General features: G+C 38.5%; 1 protein-coding gene across 5 annotated transcripts in view; it reads left to right on the top strand.

Moving 5' to 3' along the window:
• mitfa (melanocyte inducing transcription factor a) overlaps positions 1-16128 on the top strand; it is a 35164-nt gene extending 19036 nt beyond the window's left edge. The window contains exons 1-9 of one of the 5 annotated variants that reach the window (XM_014329301.2): positions 9931-10079; positions 10765-10965; positions 11062-11157; positions 11299-11404; positions 11711-11794; positions 12147-12203; positions 12406-12481; positions 12711-12858; positions 15295-16128. In XM_014329301.2, coding sequence (XP_014184787.1) covers positions 10047-10079; positions 10765-10965; positions 11062-11157; positions 11299-11404; positions 11711-11794; positions 12147-12203; positions 12406-12481; positions 12711-12858; positions 15295-15699 — 1206 coding nt within the window. In that variant the 5' untranslated portion in view covers positions 9931-10046 and the 3' untranslated portion in view covers positions 15700-16128. Of the gene's footprint in view, positions 1-9930; positions 10080-10764; positions 10966-11061; positions 11158-11298; positions 11405-11710; positions 11795-12146; positions 12204-12405; positions 12482-12710; positions 12859-15294 lie in introns of those variants that run through there. The other 4 variants (XM_014329298.2, XM_014329299.2, XM_014329302.2 and 1 more) reach the window with 4 other exon arrangements.
• Positions 16129-16347: the final 219 nt, after the last annotated feature.

The raw sequence follows: 16347 nt of genomic DNA, 5'->3' as shown, positions 1-16347 counted from the left end.
TCACATAACTGATAAAAACTTGTTTTCACAACTGTGGACACTTGCTTCTCTAATTTAAAGGAGCTATCTAAAAACACTCCGAGATTCCTTACAGTGTGAGAAAGATGAGAAGCAAGAGGACCGAGGGTGTCAGTTAACTTGTTTAAAGGCATTACACCTGTTTCTACAGCTCTGTCGCACATGACGTCCCACCGGGCTTCTCTCCTGTCAAAGTTGCTCAGAAGCCATTATTTTCTGGGTTAGTGGTAGGATTCTGCATGGTATCGTTTGAAGGATTAATGATTAATAATAATTTTATTTATTTATCTAGCTCATTATGCATAAGAGTTGTTTTCTGTCATTTTATTCAAAAATGAACATAAAAACTATGAACATAAAAAGAGATCAGTTATTTCGAACTGACCATATTTTGAGTAAGAAGGTTATTATTAACAGGTAGTCTCTTTGAGATTGAGCTCTATATTTCAGGTGAGACCAGAGTACACAAAGGCTATACAAAAACTGAGATAGACAGCTGCATAATAAAAGGACACATTATACATGATCACACAAAATATTATCTCTGGAAATGTTCCAGTGAAATCAGAAAATGCAGCTTCATAATTTTTTGTAGTTCAGTCCATTTATGAGCATCAAAGTATCTATGGTCGTAATGTGACATCCTAAGTAGCGTGCTTAAATTCCATAAAGAAGCTGAGGGAAGCAGGAAATCTTTTCAGCAGAGCCGTGTAAACAAATATCATAAAATGCTGCTCTCTTCAGTTTCCCAGGGAGCATCATACCGCTTCTTTATGTATGATACAATGATGAGTAAGAAAAAATCTCCTGTGATAAATCGTAATACACAAGCCTTCAAGGTGGATGTGGAAGCATGTATATAAACAATAGTGGCGCAAGCTAGGGTTGACTGGCATGTTACACTGTGATATTGGGTTGGGTAAAGATAATATTGGTTATATAGAAAGTGAATAAAAGAGGTCTAAGAATAGATTCCTGTGGAACACTGGTACAAATAGGAAGTGGTCTTAACCTGAAACTGCTGGAGATTACTTTCTGAGTCAGATGGTAATCGCCACTCAAAGTTGCCACGTGCCAAGTTAAATGGGCGAGTTGTATGAATATGTAACCCCTGCACAATTTTTTTCTTAAGTTTAGGCTATTAGAGGAACTACAGTTTTTTGGCAATTCCTTGCTACCTGGTACTGTGACCAGTACTACCTGACTTTGTTTGGTTTCCCTGGCTTAACTGTTTGTTAATGCAAATATCTAAACCAATCATGTGGGACAAACTCAGTGCATGTGGAATGGTTGTTGAAGCCCACGGGTTAGTCTACTGGGATTTTCCCACACAACGATGTCTAGGGTTTAGACAATGGTGAAAATCCCTTATTGATGCTATAATTGCAGACTGCTTCAATCCAATTGGAAAGCAACAATAACCATAATCAAGGCATGCAGAATAGCATCTCTGCAGCATCTCTGAATGCACATCATTCCCATCCTACAGGAGTATTGTTGCCGGCCATCCCTTTGCACGTACACACCATGCCACAAATCTCCAACTATCTCAAACTTGTTTCTTGAACATAACCATAAGTTCACTTTACTTAAATGCCATCCACAGTTACCAGATATCAGTCCAACAGAGCACCTTTAGGGAGTGATGGAACCTTGTTTATTCTACCACGAAGAATTAATTCTGTACAGAAAAGGCAGTCCAATGCTATACTAGTTGTTCCTAATAAACTGTCAGGTGAGTGTACATTGTCCATTGTATTAACTTTATTTTTAGTCACATTTTTCATGTTTTCCTGTGGCAGTTATTACCTTTTTTTGCTTATATAATATAATGTTCAGTGCTAAACTCTGAGCTTGTATTTATGTTTTCATTATTCTTATTTATAATAGGATATTTACTGGTAGTATGGTTTTATTTGCAAAAGATTATTTTATATGATCTGTTTTATATTAGATTCTTAAAATAACATGTAAACTAATTTAAAAATTCATAAATCTTCATGCATAAAAATTGAATTTATTCAACAGTGCCATCAAAGATTTTCCAAAGTCATTTGATGGCACTGCGTAGCCCTAAATAAAAAACCCATCAGATTCAAGTCCGCGTGCAGCCCTTTGTGGTTTACACTGACCTTTTCCTCAAACTTCAGGCACATAAGCTGAATAATGCGAGATCTTTGTACTATTTGATTTTTGGGTTTGGCTCAGACTGAGCTGTAAACGACCTAAGAGAGAGTCTTTTGTTTGTTGCATTTCTCAGAGTATACCTAAAGCTCTGTTCTCAATTTCGAAGAGCCAGTCGATCCTTCGAGATAACGTTTACCAAGAGTAGGACATGTCTCAACAAGTCTCAAAACCCATGACAAGAATTTTCAAACCCAAAATATAGCATTTGTATATTTTTAATACTGCATTTCATCTGTAAATGCTGACACTGAGGAAGTGCGTGACCCTTCTCATTATGGCAAGATGGAAATGTACGCTGCTTGGTTAAAATTTCAATTTTAAAACTCAAAGCTTAGTCTAGTGCAAAGCTCCCACATCAGACATGACAGCCAGACAGCGTGTTTATGTAGCTGCTAAATTAAGCTCTGTTGTTTGTAACTTAAGCAAGTGCATGTTTCTAATCCCACACTGACTGGACTGTGTGTCTCATTCTTGGAAGAGGATGTTACATTCTTTCTAATGTTACCCGTTAGCCTTAGGGAAAGAAAAAAGAACACGTCTTTGTCCCAAGCTCCTCCTAATGAATTGGCCTGTCTCTGCTGTAGCTGCCTTTGCTAAAGAGAAGTGCTAGTGAGGGCATTGGGCAAGAGAGCAAACTGACTCCTTCAGGCCATGTCAAAACAACATAGTGTGGTTGTTCAACTCAAAATCCTTCTTACGACCACTTTGGATATGAGAGTTTTTGCTGCCTTCTTGAAAAAGAAACAATTTTCTCAAAAAGAGGCTTCGCAGTAACATTTTATTTATTATGTTTATTATGTATTCTGTTACAATGTACGCAAAGGAATTCATAACTGTATCTACATCAGCGACCTATACTAAAACATTAAAAGTTTTAATGGGGGCCATTTCTTCAGTAGAAAGCAGATTGTGTTCTGTGTTCGGGGTTTTCTGGAATAACAGTGGTCACGGTTGTGTAAAAATATGTGACTGCTGTGTCTTGTTAAATGCTATATCTTTGTGTGAACTTCAAAGACAAATACAGCGTTTTTTAATAGTTTTGTTTTTCCTTGGTTTCTCCTGATTAAAGCACCATTTGAATTTAACCCAGGGTAAAATCTGATTAAAGGGCTGATGGTCAGCGTTAATTCAAGGGGTTTAACAAAAGCATTACATTAAATGTTCATTTATCCTGTGCTAGACAGACCCAACACATTACATTAAATGTTCATTTATTACCATCATACATAGTTTCAAAAGTAACAGGACAATTGAATGAGATGGCTCATTGTCAGATGGAAGCTTGCTGTCTTATGAGAAATTAAACACATAAATATGTGGAGGAATGAAGCTTTTATTAGAATCCTCGATGTCTTCACAGTGCAAATGAATAAACAGCTAAAGCAAAGTGGAAAAGCACTTCCCATTTTCCAGGAAAGTGTATTCTGTCATGTGATCTACTTATGTTGCCAAATATGTTGGTATTTTGGTGTGCCGGTATCATAAATCATGTCAACATGAGTGAACTATGGCAAGTGAGGAATATAATAAAGCCTCTATTCAAGAAGTTTCTTACAGATTTTGGTCCTTATTGATATTAAAAAGCACTGAAAGAAACCCAATTTTTGTCCTCTGTGGCAATGAATGTCCCGGGTCACGTATTTGTCTGGCCTGTTGCTACAAGCGATTCGATCCTTATACAACCATTGCAAGAGGTGGATCTGCATAGCCAGCAATAAGTTGGACTTGTTCCCAGTGGGAGTTGGAGTCTGCCATGGCTGCCCCTTTGTCACCGAGTCTGTTCATAATTTTTTGGACAGAATTTCTAGGCGTAACCAAGTGGTGGAAGGCTTCACCTTGGGCGGTCTCAGAATTTCATCTCTGCTTTTCGCTGATTATATGGTTCTGTTGGCTTCATCGAGTGGTGGCGTCCAGCTCGCACTGGAGCCTCTGATCACAAGCTTTGGGTTGTGCCTGAAAGTACGAGAACGCAGATTCAAGCAGCGAAAATGAGCTTTGTCCGAATGGCCTCTCCCTCAGAGATAGTGGGGAGTTCAGCTTCATTTGACAAGGATGCCACAGACTCGGTCTCTCGGTCTCTCTCAGATAAGAATTGATGCCCACTCAGTGACTTATAATTCTGCTTATTATCTAATAATAATAAGCGAAATTATTATTATTAGAAAAGTTATTTAATACACACAATACTATGCACGGCAGAAATGTGAAAAATCCATCTTAATAATTCTACCAGGGTCTGTTCACATGTGTAAAAGTTATTTTATGACTAATAAAAATGTCATTTTTAGATATTCTTCATTGATATGAATGGCCACATTGACATTTAAATCAAAATAAGCATTGTTTTGCTTAGCAGCATGTCATTTTGGTAACTTTGAAATTTAAGCTAAGAACAGTTATTCACCAACAAAAAAATGGGAAATGTAAGTTGAGGTGAAAGTTACCTTTTTAACCGATATGTTCTGTCTGCTTCTTTATGTCTCACGGTGTTATGAGTAATTCAAATAGGTTTTGGCAGGTGGAGGAACCCTAAGATTGAGTCCAGCACTGCAGAGTGAAGTGAAGAATCAACTACAAACAAGTCACGTCATGTGTTCTGTATGTCACAATAGATTTTTCTTTGTGAACGTCCAGAGATTAGATGATCTGTGCTGGTAGTCTGATGTTCCTTGCGCTTGTAGTACTCCCCTTGTGGAGCAGTAATTACACTCTGAAGTACTGTGGCCACAACTTGATTTAATTCTGCACTGTGAGAGAAGGAAAAGGGAACATGGTGTAAATATCAGGCTAGAGGACATGAAAAAAATAATAACAAATTTGACGGTACCATGCATTAATATATCAGATTTAATTGTTCGTTAACTGAACACGCTAAAATCCTGCAGTGCACCATTTATGGGCACTGACATTTTCTCTACTGAATTATCAGAAAAAGTCAAGGTACTAATACCTGTACTAAAGATATTCACAGCTTATGTCTTACATTTGTCAGGAAAATATGTTTTGGGAAATTTGTCACCTTAAACACAAACTTTCATATTTGTGTTTGTATTTATGTGAATTCCTTCCATAAATACAAAAGCTTTATATTTACAAAAATGATATTATGTTGGAGATCGATTATTCTACTACTGAAAATTACACAAAGAAAATGTTAGTATCTTTTGCTAGTATAGTATTTTTAAATTCATTATAAGGCGTTATTAATTTTTTTCTTTTAAATTAACACAATAAAAAAAAAAAATTGTCAAAATGATCCAAAATATAAGCATGACTAGTGCTGTTTTTGTGGGTTTACTTGGAAAAGAAAAGGAAAAAAAGAATTTACAGATGACTTTTTGTTGTTTATGGACCTCATTTTAACTTTTGTGGTCCTTCGTTTTTGTTTGTTTTATATAGTTTTGTTGACCCCCATTGCTAGTCGTGTAGTGCTTTGATAGGACTGACATGTGTATGTCCTGGATATGTCTAATACTGCTTTCAGTCAGGCGTAGCTTGACTAGTGACCAGAGAAATCAAATCTTTTCGTGTGCGTGTGTTTATTGTAAACTATGGGGCTCTGTAGTTTTACATATAAATCCGTGAAAGGCTGGACTCTGCAGTTACTGAGTCTACAGAGCTTTGGTGCCTTTACGTGGTCTGCCACTTTGTCGCTGACTTGTTGTAGTTCCTAAATGCTGCCACTTTGCAATAATATCACTGAGAGCTGATAGTGGAATATCAATAAGGGAAAGAATATCACAAACGGATTTGCTGCTACCATGATCAAATTCAGTGAGCACATGGCTGAATCAGAGAAAATTTTACTGCACTAATATTGTTCTCTCAAACTCAAGATATGAACTCTAAAATAATTTATTTAATGCTTGACTTTTCAATCTGTCTACTGTACTTCTGCTACTGACTCGCATTGCCTAAGATAGGAAAGATCTTAAGTAGTCAGAACCGCTACTGTAGCCTTAATATTCTTAAATGTTAGCTCACACAATTAGCATCTTCCTTTTGACTGAATGCTTTGAGTGTGGCTGGTTGCCAAGGAAGTTGGAAACAGTGGAGTGGGGCTGGTGGAGTGATATGAATGGATGTATTTCTTTTCAGGGGTCAAAGAGTGACGACTATCTCGAAATGTTATTGGTCCTAAAGGCATTAGTTTAAAGCACGAACCCATGTGCTTTCCTTGAGAAGGTAATAAACCTCTGTCTCACAAAGAGTCTGTGAATAAAGTGAGAGCTCGTCTTGCTGTAGGGATAGATGAAATACATCCCTTGTTAATAGTTCCCTCTGGACCCAAAGGTTTTGCTGAAGGAAAAGGCCAAGCTGTGAAGAAGAGACAAAGAAACGTTCTACTATGAGTTTGCAAAGAATGCTTTCTCTGTTTCATTGTATAAACCTCTGTCGAGCCAGAGGGCTCCTCCTCTGTTTGTGCTCACCTCTCAAGCTTTTACTGAGTTTCCACTAATTCAGGCAAAGGCGTGACGCTCCGTGTTCTATCAGCGTTACACGAGATGCAGTAGCTCATATAGGCATTAAAGAGCTCCCTCGTCAAAAAAGCGTCATCGAGAGGATCTCTGAAGAAATGTGAGATTATAGAGATAGTGTACTATTTTTCATCATGAAAAAAGAAGCACACAAAGAGCTTTCAGTGCAGAGTACCTCTCGCTTTGCAGTTGTTTTCTGCTTGTAAAAGCGGACATAAAATATTATTGACAATCACAAAATGCAATGTGAAATAGTGTAAATAATTGATGCTGCAGTTTTTTTTTAGCAAAAACATTGAATCTGCTTTCAAATGAGTGATTTAATTACTGGTAGCACTGTGGAACTTTATTTAATGGTTAATCTGCAGAGCCCAAAATGGAAAATAATTTGGCGTGACATCAATGTTACCCCTCTGTGAAGTATGGCCTGAAAATTTGACACCATGTCGGTGGTACAAGAACATGCACAGCTAGTCTAATGTTGCTTGTCATCATGAGTGAAATGTCCTCAACCCTAACTATTAAACAAACAGAAAAGACAGGTGTCTGTGAACGTGGGCTTTATTTGCCCTTCTTAAATAAAATGTAATGTAATAAATGTGGTGATGAAGTTTCTCATTAAAACTGCAAAAACTGTAAATAGTAGCAGTACAGTGAAAATGGTTAGTCTGTTTTCGTGAACATTGGCAACATTGACATTAAAAATGTTCAATAATAATTTGGGTTGAGGATAAGGAAAAAGAACAAACGCCACACTGTGAAAGAGAGCCAGAGATTAATAATAATAACTAATGATTAAATGCAGATGGTGTATACATGTTGCATCATGGGAATCCCCCAGCATCTATAACTTAAATGACCCGTGGGCCACTGCTGGCACTGTCATCTCATGTGACGGCCACTTTAGTGTTCAAGTAGTACAAAACAACAACCAAACAAAAAAGAAAGCACCCACAAATATTTCCGAAAATGTAGTGTTTTGTTTGTTTGGGGTTTTTTGTCACGGTTTTGGGTCATTTTTCCAGCATTTTCAGTTTCTTGTATTTTGGTATTTATCTGAATTATGGTTTATGTTCTGATTCTTTAGTTATCTCATTTTGAATATTATAATCCTTTGTTTCAGTTTATTCTAGTTAGAGTTTTGTTCTCAGGTTTTGTGTCTTGTGCCTTCGTGTTTACTGTAGGTTTAGTTCAGGGTTAAGTCTGCGTCATTGTTTCTTGTTTCCTGTTTTATTGTGAAGGTCCTTGTCTCATGTGAGTATATTCAGTTTTTCTTGCCCTATCTCGTCTTGTCAATTACTTCCAGCTGTGTTCCCCACCTGTGCGTGTTCTCCCTGCTGTCTACCTTCATGTGCCTTCGCCCACCTTCCTTTGTGTTCAGGTTTGCCGTTTAGTTTAACCCAGTATAGATTATCTTTAGTTCCGTTTTGCCATCCTCTCCTTGTGTTTTATTTTACAATAAACCTCCTTCGCATCTCAGCCAGTGCCTGCTCTTGGGTCCTCATTTATTTCTCCACACGGCTCACTCTGTTAGCCGTGACAGTTTTAAAATTTCAAATATTGTATCACAAGAAAAAACTGCAAACATAATTTGTTCCCATTTTTTCCATTTGAATCTGTGAAAAATGCCAACAACAACACAGTTTTACATAACTAAAATAATACGTTTGCACCAACCAAGGTGATTTGATCCCTGGACTTCGACATTGTTGTAGCGCTGTGGGACGCTCTTGACAGAAGAAGGTCAAATTGAAGATCAAATGATGCCCGTTATTAAGGTGAAAGGAAAATAGTCATAAAGAGCAATTTTGTTTTTGTTCCTGGCATTAAAAAGCCAATTAACATGTACGTTTGTGCGCGCTGACTCGCTTTTGAAGTCAGCCACACGGGCCACTAGAGGAGCTGCAGTTTGTGTCACTTCCACATTGAATTCATTTTCCAGTTCCAGGGGTTGCAGCATGGCCGCAAGACATAGTTATTTGAAGCATCCAGTTTATGTATTTCATGCGTAAAGGACAAAAGCACAGCCAGCATAAAAATGCAATGTTTTATTTTTTTACACCATTGTTCCCTTGTTGCTTCCAGATATTATTTTACATGTAACACAAGTTAATCATCAATCTTTTGGATAAACACAGCACCTACGGTTTACCTAATATACTCATATAATAAATATTGATATATGTGTGTAACATGTGGCTCTATACCACCTGTTGGACAAGCATTGCAACTATTCTCGACACTGGGTAATGTCTTTCTGCTGTTTCCCCATCTTTGTTTCTTATCTATGGTTCCTGATAGTTCCATTTCTGGAAAGGCTGGGTAAAATAGCACTGGTTCCCAGCTTTCAGTATTATTATCTCCATGTTCCATCTTTTATGCTTGTTAAGGGCCAATAAGGGGTCACTACTTTTCGGTTCTTTATATAAGACAAGCCAACTTGTTGTTTTTTTGTTCAAAAGATTTATTCATATCAGGACCATCTGTGTAAATTTTTCAGTTGAAAGAAAACAACGCGACTTCCACCAGCGTTACGCTTCATGCATATCTGGCCAAAACATTTTTTCCAAGTCATTCAGCACACCCTCTGGGCTCAATGCAGTGCACCATTGACTGAACTTGGTGACAACCAATTCACAAAAATGAAGCGTGTTCAATAAAAGATTTGAAAAGCGTTCACTTTTGCTCAGTTCAAAGTTAATTCTCCTAAATACAAAGATAATTGACCTAGGCAGCACAAAACTGTAGCCAGATAGGAAAAACAGGAATGAAAAAATATTTTGCTGCTAAACCAAGACATTCACCTTAGATATATACATGATATCAATGTGACTTTAACTTTTACCTGCTGATGATCAAATGTAATTAACCTCTAAAAAATGTTTTAAATGGATGGGGCTAGGGAAAACAGCATACGTTTGAGTTTTCGTATGGCTAGATCGTAGTGAAACAATGGTGTCAATTGTGTTTTGGGTGTTCAGAACAAATAATGTTTTATACTGGATGAGCAGAACTAAAGATTAAATGTTAGTTGGCCTTAAGCAAGCTTCGGTTTGCAGACTACTGGCCAACCAGTAGAAAGACTCCTTTGTGAGCTGCAGGTTGTGACGTCAAATGGGCTGTATAAAGACATAAATTCATAGCTAATCTGGAACAACACAGGAGTGGGAGGATGAGTCTTGGTGTCCTCCTCCATTTCTTAACTTGCATAACTAATGAGCCTTAAATATCAGATAAATTAAGCAGGACCAGTGACTGCTGTCAGATTTGCACAAGCTATCTGTGGACCACAGTGTAAGCTAACAAGACAAAGGGATTGTACTGTATGTGCATTATTTTCAACTTCTGAAATACCTAAAAACCATGCTGGAGATGCTTGAATACAGCCACTATCAGGTGAGATGGGCTGACATATTTTAACATTTTTGGAAAAAAAAAAAGAAAGAGTAGATGCGATTTTTACACTAAAAGAGTCAAAATATCTTTGCTGCACTTGAAAACAGGACTTAAGGTTGAGGATTAGGGTTGAGTTCTAAGTACTTCATTATGTGTACCCGGTTTACAAGTCTTTGATTAAATGAAGACAGGGAAGCTGTTTTACACACAGTCGTATTTAAATTGCTGCACGAGTTGGAGAGGTGCTGAAATGTTATATAGTGCTCTTTTAGAAAAAACAGAGAGCTTGATGAAAAAAAATGTAAAAGAAATGTTGGTTGGACATTTCAACATCTTATCACCGTAATGTTGCAAAGCAAGCACGTTAGATTATTTGGTTTTTAAAAGGCTGTTTTCAGGGGAACTTTTAATGTAACAGAGTAGTATAGTGTGATTAATTTGGATTTGTAAGTTGCACTTTGAAGCTGGAAACATTTGAACATTTAAGTTCTTGCATTTTTAATTTGTGCTTTTACCACACTGGGACAGATGAATTATTATAATGAAAACATTCATTTTTAAATCAATTTTTTTTCTCTACGTGCCAGTGTATTTTTGTTCTTACCCTCAACTGTATCACACGAGCTTAGTCAAAGAATAAATCCAAAAGCTAATGTGGTGTAATGTTTATGACTTTGCCACTTAGGTCCAGACCCACCTGGAAAGTCCCACCAAATACCACATCCAGCAGGCTCAGCGGCAGCAGGTGAGGCAGTATCTGTCAACCACCCTGGGTGGTAAAGCTGGCAGCCAGCCCCCCGAACACAGTATGCCACCCGGTCCTGGCAGCAGTGCACCCAATAGTCCCATGGCTTTGCTCACCCTCAGCTCCAACTGTGAGAAAGAGGTACACCTGCTCACTTCGAGGACATTCAGTATCCTTACATGCAGATGTCTCGACAGAGAGTGAGGAGTTCATGAATTGTGCCTTTGTGTTATACAGATGGATGATGTCATTGATGATATTATTAGCTTGGAGTCAAGCTACAACGACGATGTTCTTGGATTGATGGATCCAGGACTCCAAATGAACAACCAGGTAATTTATTTTAAGATAAAATAAATACTACAATAAATACCAAAGTGTGTAATGTTGACACCTTCTTTGAGTTTAAATAAAATATATGACAGTTGCTTTTTTCAAGAGGACACTATAATGACAGGTTTTTAACACCAACAGCTACCTGTGTCAGGAAATTTATTGGATGTATACACCAACCAAAGTCTCCAGCTACCAGGCCTCGCCATCAACAGTTGTCCACCCAACATTAAAAGGGAATTCACTGGTAAACTAACACTCAATTTATGAGCGTTTGGATTAGAAAAAGTATAAGGCTTTACTACATGTTGTTTACTACTGGTATATTTGTGGACACTCAGTTTAGTACACTTTTCTGTGACCTTTCTGTGTCTAAAAATTTACTGCTGATAAAATACATGCATAACCTTGTTTTGTATGATGTAATCCCAGTCCACTCAGATGCTTTTACATCTAAATACATAGATTACTTTAGGCTGATGTCAATATTGTGTGCAATTTAGAAGTGCACAAAATACTGTTAAGTCAATCATGTGCCAAATAATTACTCCAGCTCCTGGCATGAAGCAAGTACTGGACAAGCCTGGATCCTGTGGCCAATATGAAAACTATCAAAGGCCAGAGAGCTTTCCAGTAGGTAAGCAAAGCAAAATGAAGAGAAAAAAAAAGACATAATGTTTTGTAAACTGTAAAACTTCACTTTCAGAAACTGTATGTTGAGTGTTTTGTGTATTTTTAAATTGCACACATTATATTGCAAAATCTGAGATGCAAACTTTAAGCTTTTTTCCAGTTCTAGCCTTCAGATTGTTATTTTTTGTATTGCTTCTGATTAACAGATTTCAAATATGCTAAACAAATTATTGCTAAACCTCAAAGCATGTGAAATACAAACCTATAAAATGAAATCATTTACTCTGGATTAAATCACATTGTAATCAAATGCTTTTGTCTAAAGTATTGCTATTCAGCCTTCTTTTGCTTCACAGAGGCTGAAGTTCGTGCTCTGGCAAAAGAGAGACAGAAGAAGGACAACCACAACTTAAGTAAGGCAATCAAAATATTACTGAATTTCAATTTTTTTATGTTTAATTTTAGTAGCTTCATTGTGTAGTGGTTTACACAATCGCCTAAATATCCTAAAAAGCAAATAGTTTGTTATTTTTATACTTAATTTTCTACTTCTAGTTTTTTCGTAAATCTATATTAATCAGTGTTCACAGTTCATGTCCTTACTTTGCATTCTAGTTGAACGAAGACGGAGATTCAACATCAATGATCGCATTAAAGAGCTGGGAACCTTAATACCCAAGTCAAATGATCCGTAAGTGTTTTTGCATGTATTTATGCTAATGGATGCATGTGCCCAGCCATCTACTTGTCTGCCTACTGTAGTGATTCATGCATTAACCGTGTTTTAACATCCTAATGTGTCAAAGTCTCTTTAAAATGCAATTGCCGTTTTGCTCAGCAGGATGTAAAGAACCCTGAGGTGTTGTGGTCAGCTGGTCAGCTGAGTCTGACTGTAGATATTTGTCTCATGTATACCCCAGAGACATGCGCTGGAATAAGGGCACTATTCTGAAAGCCTCGGTGGACTATATTCGGAAATTACAGCGCGAGCAGCAGAGAGCCAAGGAGCTTGAGTGCAGACAGAGGAAGCTGGAGCACGCAAATCGGCATCTCATGTTGCGTATACAGGTGGGTCACTCTAAGGCTTTGCAGACGTTATGTAGGTTTTTTTTAAAGTATTATGGTCATGTTTTTTTTTTTTTTTTTACATAAAACCACAAAATTAGTACAGCAAAAATCTACTTGATCCCAGATGTACAATATTTTACACAAAATTAACAAATTCTTGTTCTTTTAATGCATCAATTACAGGTAATATGTAGAAAGCTACTTGTGTTTGACATTCTAATATATAAGGGAATTATCCTGTCCAGCCAGCAGCCAGTATAGCTTGGCAGCTATAGCATGAAGGGTGGCAAAAGAACCAGTGTGCAAAATCAGAGAATGTTTTATCTGGGAAAAAATTTGTTCTATTCAAAAGATGTTTCAGCCAATTTTGAGTAATTTGGGTCATACACTGCCTGACCAAAAAAAAAGTTGTCACCAAAATAAAAGGGTCACACACTCTAATATTTTGTTGAACTGCCTTTACGGCATGCATTCGCTCTGGCATTGTTTCGATAAGTTTCTGCAATGTCTTTTTTTTTTTTTCTTGCCTGTCCCATTTGGCTCTTTTGCCATCAGAATTAGTGTCTAAAGGCGAAGAAAGATGCCCAACGGATTTACTTTACCAAATGGACCATCCCAGCCTTGCCGTATTGGTCTATTTGATTCACCTTTTATTGTTTATTTTATTTTATTTTCACTTTGCTAAATACGGGACAGACTTAACTGGGGAAAAGAAAGCAGAAAAAGAAGGAGGGAAAGAAAAACAGCAGAGAAGAGGAAAGGTAATAAAGGGCAAACAACAAAAACCAACAAAATAAGCAGACAAAAAATACATATATCAATCACCTGGATCACCTGTTGAGAAAGAAAAAAGAGAGAACAATCAGAAGGAAAAAAAGCGCAATATAATAAACAACATCACGATGATCTATGGGAATGTAACAGTAAATACTAAATATTAAACATCATTGTGCAGCACGTAGGATCGACAGCACACAGTGTGCTTTGAGGTAGGAGCAGGTTGCAGTGACGTGCCCGTGAGCTCCGCCGGCAGCCAGCTACGACAGAGGCCCAGGCCGAGAGGCCGAGGGCACCCCGGCCCCCGAAGTGGCCCGAGCGAGCCCCAGGCTCCAGGCCCCGACAAGCAGCCACGAGGAGTGAGCCGGTGTGTACCTGGACGCCCATCACTGGACACAAAGAACCACCAACGCACCAATGTCTGAGGGCGTCTGCCACTTGCAGGGGAAGTGGTCGGGGAGATAGGCCTCCAAACCTTGGAGGGCCTGAGATGTCCCTAGAGGGGTGGCGTCTGATACCCAACCTGACATATAGACACAGACATACAGGCACACACATATACAAACATCCATTCCCACCCTCATGCTCTCATATGCAATTACTCAACACTCACCCAACGTGGAGACAGACATAAAGAGACACTGTACACACAATCACACTCCCCAAGTGTACTCTAAGCCCCAGGTCTAGGTACCCAGACCCAGGTAGTGTTACCCTTTTCCCTGCGGTGGAGAGAAGCAGACTGCCCCGACTCGGCAGCAGCAGGCCCCACATTCCAGACCCCAATCGGACGGCCGACTCCTCCTCCTAGCCCCCCTGCTCCAACAGGCAGCAGAGAACGGGGGTGTTTCTGCAATGTCGCAAGATTTATTTCCATCCAGATTCTCAATGGGGTCTGGACTCTGTGGTGGCCAGTCTATGGCTACGTCCACATGTACATGGGTATTTTTGAAAACGCAGATTTTTCTATGCATTTGCACCTTTCATCCACATGTAAATGGTGTTTTCGATCACTGAAAACTGAGATTTTTTTAAAATTCCTGCCAGGGTGGAGACTTTTGAAAACTCAGTTTTTGCATTTACGTGTGGACGAGGAAAACGGAGATGCAACGTCAAAGGTGTGCCCCTTTTTTGACGTGACGCTTTGCGCCACGTTATTGTTTATATGTGATTGTTTCTACAATGGCGGATATAGACAAAATACTGTTGCTGTTAATCTGACTATTTGAAGTTTTTACACACGTACATATACACACGCAGTTACTGTCTCTCCATCACTTCATCTGCCTCTCTTCTTACCCTGAGCACTGAGCCCAGTTGGGGTTAAATAACTTGTTGCCAGCTGAACGATAATCGCCCATGCAGTAATTGTCCAATAGGAGGCTCATACCTATTTGCTTAGTTAAGTCCAAGTGGCGACTTTTTGGCCAGGCAGTGTATTTGCATCCTCCCACTTTTCACCAATTGTTTTGCACTTTACAAACAAGATGTTTCAAAAGATGCCTTTAGTTGGATTTTCTTCTTTGCTCTATGTTCCAGGTCTTATGCTGGCTTAGCAAATTTGCACAAAACATGATTTTGAAGTTGATTAGCGTAGATGTACTTTTTGTTCCAGTGTTAAAACATTGCAACATTTCCACCGTTTCTATCTCTATCTAGGAGTTGGAAATCCAAGCCCGTGCTCATGGTCTTACAGTGGTGTCATCCCCAACTGTCTGTACGTCAGAGCTAATGGCTCGTGCCATTAAGCAGGAGCCCGTCCTTGGTGACTGCCCATCAGAGCTCTACCAGCATAGTTCTGCCCCTGACATGTCCCCTCCAACCACATTAGACCTCAACAACGGCACCATCACCTTTGACCATATGCCAGCAGATGCGGGGGAACCTGGCCCTTACGGCAGCTCTAGTGCGTGTAAAATGAAGGAGCTGGTAAGGGACAACACCCTAGGGCCAATTTCCCCCAGTGATCCCCTGCTGTCCTCGATGTCCCCAGATATTTCCAGCAACATCGACAGCCACCACACTTCCAGCTCAAGTTTGGAGGAGAAAGAGCATGGATGTTAGCCCAACAGCATGAGCTGCACTGACATTTACATTTGTAGCAACTCACCAGTGTGGCGCCTACATTAAAGATATCAATGTGAATGGATTAAAGAACTCGTGGTATGTTTAAATCTTTTGTTATTTTTGTCCACACTGGTGTAGAAGTTTTAAGTGTTACATGGTCAGACAGCTCAAAATTACTTGACATGTAATATACAGTGTCTGTGAAACATGACTGCAGTCTTATTTTGGACTTGCAAATCTGTTTATTTTTGTCATATTTCAAACTTTTCATATCTTTTCTAAATACACAGTGAACCTGGTGGCAATGCCAAAAGACAAAAGTATGCATATGTAAAAATGTATTGCTGATAAATTCCAAAACTTGGCACATGTTGTAATATTTGGAAATACTACATATAATAAATATTTAGAAAAAAAAGTTTTGGTATTAGAAATCCGTGTATTATTTAAAGTAATTTTTACACTATGTGGTTGTTGTATTATGAGGAAAGAGCAATCTTTTAGAAAAAGGGCCACATAGTAAAAAACATACTCATTTACTGGATAGAACTTTTGAAATTACATTATATGTGTGTGGTTTCTATGCTGATGAGAGCAGTGGAGAAGCATCTGGTGCTGTACAAGCGCTTAACACTTTGAGATTTG

Source organism: Haplochromis burtoni, unplaced genomic scaffold (assembly GCF_018398535.1).
Source record: "Haplochromis burtoni strain Fernald_Lab_line unplaced genomic scaffold, NCSU_Asbu1 Contig_245, whole genome shotgun sequence".
Classification (NCBI taxonomy): Eukaryota; Metazoa; Chordata; class Actinopteri; order Cichliformes; family Cichlidae; genus Haplochromis; species Haplochromis burtoni.
This window is presented reverse-complemented; position numbering and strand designations above follow the sequence as displayed.